This window comes from Thunnus albacares, chromosome 5 (assembly GCF_914725855.1).
Source record: "Thunnus albacares chromosome 5, fThuAlb1.1, whole genome shotgun sequence".
NCBI lineage: Eukaryota > Metazoa > Chordata > Actinopteri > Scombriformes > Scombridae > Thunnus > Thunnus albacares.
Window position 1 is genome coordinate 16192598 of NC_058110.1, and position 5987 is coordinate 16198584.

Consider the following 5987-nt stretch of genomic DNA (forward strand, 5'->3'; position numbering starts at 1 on the left):
TTTCGTTTTTATAACTACATTCTCTCCTGCTGCATTAACTTATATCCTACATTATATTTTCTCTTAATTCATTCTTAAATGTCATTTATTGTACAGAAATCGGTGTTGAAATTGAGTCCCAAATAGAGAGAAACAGTACAGTCAGAACAAGATTTACTTTAATCTGTCAAAAAAAATGTTTCAAATGTTACAAGTAAATTAAGTGCTTTAAGTCAAATTAAAGTTTCTTCATAATATCAGTACAAACTTGCTACTTTTTGTATACAATTATGGTGGAACTAAAACTGGTTTTAGAGTCGACATGTAAATGTTTTGGGGGTATAACATGATTTAAGGACAAACAACAGTTTATAAAAAGACAAATATGGTACAGGAAAACTTTTCTCTAGTCCTGAATTTACAAGTTACTGACTCAGTTGCATTTGTGACTTTTCTATAACTTCTCTAATGTTTTATATGTTGTTCTTTACTCTTTCTTGTTTCCCCATTTGGCCATCTTGTTGTTGACAGGAGTCTTCATGAATCTGTTTGACTTCATGTAGGCAGCAATCTTCTCCAGAGCCTGTGATGATATCATATTATACCAAGTCATTAAAAACAGGAACAACTCCACATACACATCATTTACTCACAGACATCAGACAGTCACAACAACGCAGAGGAAAAAAAACAAGATACTTGAGTGCAGGACTTTTCATTTCCTGTCTATAACTTCTGGTGGTAATTGTAGGATGTTCTGTGTGTCTGACAAACTGTTCTCACCTCAAAACGGTCTAAAAAATCTTTGAGGTTCTTGAAGTCATCCAGACATGTGGGAAGAAACATCCTGTGTTGATCCAGTAGCTCGTACATAAGGAAGTCCACAAAAGTGATCTGTTGTAAAGAAACGTGATATTAACCAAATATGTTGAAAGCAAAATAAAAGCTCAAACTAGAACTAATCAATAGTTTTATATTTATGTCAGTCAAATGACATAAATATGTGAGTCGATTAGTCCAATTAATCAGCAATGATTTTGATGATCGAATAATCATTTCAGCAATTTCTGGAGCAAAAATTCACTGGTTTTTATGAGCAACAATGATCACTGGCAACTTGGAATGGACACTCTTCCTAATTTACAAGCCACACAAACAATGGATTAATCAATTAAATAATAGGTATATTAATCGATAATGAAAATAATCATTAGTTGCAACCCTACATGTAATGAAGGGGTCGCTGGTAGCTCGCTGTGGAGGTTTATGACCTGTTTTAGCTCTTTGTTTTGGATTTCTGGCCTGCAAATTCACAGTTTACTTCAGTCTCACCTCGTCAGCTAATTAAACACATTTCTAGCAACATCAGGAAGCTGTTTTAAGAAAAAAAGCTTTGACAAATCTACTGAACACTACCTGCCCAGCACCAAACAACTGATGTACAACATTAGGGACTAAACATAATGGAGCATTTAGCAGCTAAAGACAGTTATTTTCCGCAAAACACGACTCCAAATGTGAATGCTATTGTTGCTCCTTGTGTAAATGTCTACTAACATGTTTGTCATATCAGCTTTATAAGGCCATAATATGTCAAATGTGTGTAATTTTCAGCTTTAAAAACTTTTAAAAATGGACTGTGTCCAACATGTTTGAGAGGTGAAATACCTTGTCACCAGCAAACCACTTCCTGTCGCCCAAGAAATTTGAGAACTGCTTCAGTACGCCTGGCAGCATCTCAAGGTAGCCTGGCTTTATCCTGTCCTGATGTCAGAGAAACGAGGGTGACATTAGTGGAGTTTAATAGCTTTATGATTTAATTAAAGTTAACAATTAACTTGTTACTCACAAAGTCTGCGTAGCACAACCTCACAAAGCCGTTTCTGAAGTCCATGGCCTGGTTCTCCATGATGTCGACACGAACCTTCTCGTCCTCGGTCTCTCCACCTGTGATCAAATGAGATCTATTGAGACTCTCAGGAAATGAAGACTTATGATACTACATCTGAAACCTGGAATTTCTGTATAATTATGGTCCCTTTATTTAAAGGAGACCATAAAACGCAACCACTGATGTTCACATAAAAATACTTAAGTGCATTAAAAAAATAATATATGCACCATTTATTGAAGAAAAGGAGCAGAATACATTAAAAACACACTATACTTACACATATTGTGCTTACGAGCGATGTATCTCAGGATAGCGTTGCTCTGCACTATCTTTCTGTCTCCATCCTCCAAGTAGGGCAGCTATGGTGAGACATTAATCACAATTAGTTGATGTTTTAAACTTGCCCGCTTTACAATTAAATCAATATTAACATGTTAAACTCACTCACATTGGGAAAGTCCATTCCAAGGTTTGGTTTTTCATCAAACCAGCAGCTCTTATCAAAGTTGGGAGCTGTGTGAGAGAAAAGAGGGTTACATGAATGAAGAAAGTGTGTTATATGGAAGCTTGTGCTTGTTTATCTGTTGATTGAACAAGTGATATTTACCTTCACCACAGACATAAAACTTGTCTTCATACTTGGTGCCAGTGTACTCCATCAGCAGGCGGATTGGCTGGGCAAGCTGATATAAGAGATGGGAGAGGTTGTTGATTTTACAGCTTTTAAAAAACACATTAAAAAAGGTCCGCAGTGTACATGTGGACATTGCACAGTTGTTTTCCCCTTGTGATGACTTACAGATAACTCATATTAACCCTGAATTTATTTTTTTATGAGGATTTTAAGGACAGATGTACATCATTCCAAAGTTATTGTCTCGTCAGTGAGATATTCTTTAGAAAACTAATAAAACTGCAACTTAGGACGATGTTCATTTGTCTAACTCTGCCTTCTGAAGCCTCACATTTGCTTTGGTTAAACAGAAGAATGCATTTTTACAAAGAACGAGCACCGCAAATATTTTCATCATCGATTAATCTTTCAGTTATTTTCTCAATAACGACTTAATCATTTGACTTAATCAAATGACGATCACTGTTTCTCAAAGCCTGAGGAAACGTCCTCAACAATGTCTAATTTTGTCCCATCCAACATCAATAATCGATATTCAGTTTACGATTGATGAAGTTTCACAGCAAAGGGGGTGAATACATATGTACTCAACATTTTTCAGATTTTTTATTTGTAAATAAAAATCCCTCCCAGCTTCAAAATTATGGATTATTTTGTGTTGGTCCATTACCTGGTACAACCCCAATGAAATCCATTTTAATTTTAGGTTGCCACATGACAAAATGTGGAAAAGACCAGAGGGGGTGTATGGGGGTTTATTATGCAAGGCAGTGTAGTTAACCATTTAAAAGACTTCAACCTTTACCTTCAGTAGTAATTTAACTGTGTGTGTGCAGCGGTCTGTAATGATCGGTGACCGATTGAGATACGGTGTTAAAATCACCTCTTTCTGCCATTTTACATAATTTGCTACTCAATGAATAAGCACATTTAAAACAGGTATCTCGCTCCTGACTTTACAGCACTTTTACCGTCGCTCATTCTGGGATTGCAGCTAAAACAGTAAAAACAGTAGCACACGTACGATAACCGCTAACGGTTAACGTTACATTAGCTGTAGTAGCTATATTTGAAGTCGTTACTAGCGTCTCTATATGATGTTAACAGTTTAAACACGTGCCGCCCGGCTATTTCGCAGTTACATAACATTTCACCGAGCGACGCTCAGTAAACACTACATTTTAAATGATTGTAAAACACATTAACGTTACGCATTAAATACTTAAACACCAGTAAGGTTAGGTGGTAAATACAAAGAGTTTTAAAAGCAACGGTCGGTGACTCCAGCAAAACCAGCGAGTTTATTTGCAATGAACTTACCCCACGAATATCCCAATAAGCCAGTTTCATTGTCATTTTGAATCACTTTCTGAGAGCAAATGTGGCCGACGACGATTTTCACAGCGGCGACAGAGACTGAGAAGCAAGCAGGGGTCGGCTGCTCTCTTTCTGCAGCCAGTGAGGGGGGCGGTGGAGGTGAAGGGGGCGGTGGAGTTGGGCGGGGTGAACCGGGCGCACAGACACCCTGAGCCGGTTCTTTTGTTTGCACGAACATGGTATTTGACTTTCAATGCATTTCTTTATATACGGTAAAAATGCAAACAATTCACACCCAGTCTTATCGTGTCACGTTTTTTGCCAGTCATGTTGAGGCTGCAACTTTTCCAGGACGCTGAGAAACAATGAAAGAATGACACAGTCAGTTAATGAGCAACACTACATGTTGCTACTAGTCACTTTGATCATAAAAGTAACACTACTCTATAGAGTATATAGGCTACTACAATATAGTATGGAACTGAGTATTTATAGATTATAGATTATTATTAATTTATTTTAATAAGTTTATCCATAAGTAACACAGTGACAGAATGTATGACTATTTTGGTCATGGGTTTCATACACTTTCTGTAATAAAACAAATAAAAGCATCGGATTAGATGGGGGACCCTGGGGAAAAATCTTATCGGATGGGGGTCTGTGGTCTAATTTGTGTTAGTTTAGGGGTCCTTGACATGAAAAAGTTTAAGAACCACGCATTTATAGTATATAGTTTAGAGAATATTATAGATCTTAGATGAAACTGTCAGAATGGCAGGACTGAGAGAAAAAGGCACAATTACAAATCCGTCCACTATTTGGGCACCACGGACAGTGCCATGGATTTATCAATACACAGCACAGTTAGGCTACTGATATTTCAGAGCCATGGTCAGGGCCATTGATTCTAACTTGCACAAACCTCAGTCAGATAAAGGATCAATGAGTCAGGCAGACTACACTAATATATTCAACTAAACATCCCCTCTGTCCCTGCACTCTCTCTGCTACTAGGGGATGGAGGGCAGGTTAACAAGGGGGATGCATTTCAGTCATTTTGCTAACAAGGGGGATGGCATCCCTCCTCAAATTTCCAACTGGATCCAGTATAGGTTTACTGCAAGAATTATGTAGGGTTTTACTGTATAAATCTTTGACATAAACAAGTTAGGCAACAAAACATCTGAAAAATTTGAAGGAGAGATCATTGTGCAATCGCCTGCTTCCTCAAAAAGTTATAGAGATAAGGCTGAAAGTTCATTTTAACCTTGGAAATGCCAGTTTGACAAAACAATACCAACTCAAAGTCCTTTTACTAGTTTTTTCTGGAGCTTTCAAATGTATCAAATGGTCTTCGTCAGCAAATGGAGCTCATTCAGTTGTCAATGGAGATCGATCTGCTAACATTGCTCTTTTTAAAACCATGTGTCGCAGTTGAAAGCTCCGGAAAGAGGTTGTCAAAATACACAAGACATTAAAAAGTACTAGTACAGTATTAAGTAACAGAAAGGCTGTTTTTGATGAAAACAGACATTATTATATGTTAATTGCAAACAAAATATTTTCATTATCAACAATCATTTTTCAATTGTTCTAGTGAGTAACATGTCAAATATAATGACAAAAGTGAGCTAAATTTGTCTACTCAGTCTTATCAATAATGAAAATAAATCTTTGTTATTCACTTTAAAATGATACAATTACAGAAGTGCATAATTTTCACATTTTAGTAGCTTTAACCAACAATTAAATTCTGGGCATTTTTAAATGATTTGGAAAATTCGAATAATTATCATCAATTACCTCCTGTTAATCAGTTATTAGACCTCCTGTTTCAGCACTACCACAGACTCTTAATCCCTGCACAAAAACTCAATTCTTTAATTTTAAAAACATGAACTTACTGCTCAGTTTGACCCACATCTGAGAGTAATGAGCTGAATATGGAAACACCACACAATGCCCTCTTTGTTTCACTTCGCTCATATTTCCACAAAGCCCCTACTAATGAGCAACTACTGAACCTCATTATCTTCATAAATTATTAATATTTTGATTTTTTTCTCACTCTTTATGTCTTTATCACTTTTGTAATCTACAGTTTTAAGTTTCAGAAGACATTTCCTTTCTGAGATCTGTAAACTGAAGGGAGGCAAGCAC

General features: G+C 36.6%; 1 protein-coding gene across 1 annotated transcript; it reads right to left on the minus strand.

Annotated features, from left to right (window-relative positions):
• Nucleotides 1–136: 136 nt before the first annotated feature.
• LOC122983010 (glutathione S-transferase Mu 4-like) lies at nucleotides 137–3983 on the minus strand. The gene is made up of 8 exons (XM_044352688.1): nucleotides 3828–3983; nucleotides 2481–2556; nucleotides 2322–2386; nucleotides 2151–2232; nucleotides 1829–1926; nucleotides 1648–1743; nucleotides 763–873; nucleotides 137–562 (listed from the first exon to the last, which is right to left on the minus strand). The coding sequence occupies exons 1-8, from the start codon at nucleotides 3861–3863 to the stop codon at nucleotides 467–469; spliced, it is 660 nt and encodes a 219-aa protein (XP_044208623.1). The 5' UTR covers nucleotides 3864–3983; the 3' UTR covers nucleotides 137–466.
• Between the last annotated feature and the right edge of the window lie 2004 nt (nucleotides 3984–5987).

What these genes read in the sequence shown, in the direction of transcription:
- LOC122983010 (XM_044352688.1), bottom strand. Translation starts at nt 3,863, where the DNA reads ATGACAATGAAACTGGCTTATTGGGATATTCGTGGG. An exon ending in CGCTCGTAAGCACAATATGT is followed by an intron (nt 1,927 to 2,150) that starts GTAAGTATAGTG and finishes ATTTGATCACAG; the next exon opens with GTGGAGAGACCGAGGACGAG. An exon ending in ATTTTTTAGACCGTTTTGAG is followed by an intron (nt 563 to 762) that starts GTGAGAACAGTT and finishes ATATCATCACAG; the next exon opens with GCTCTGGAGAAGATTGCTGC.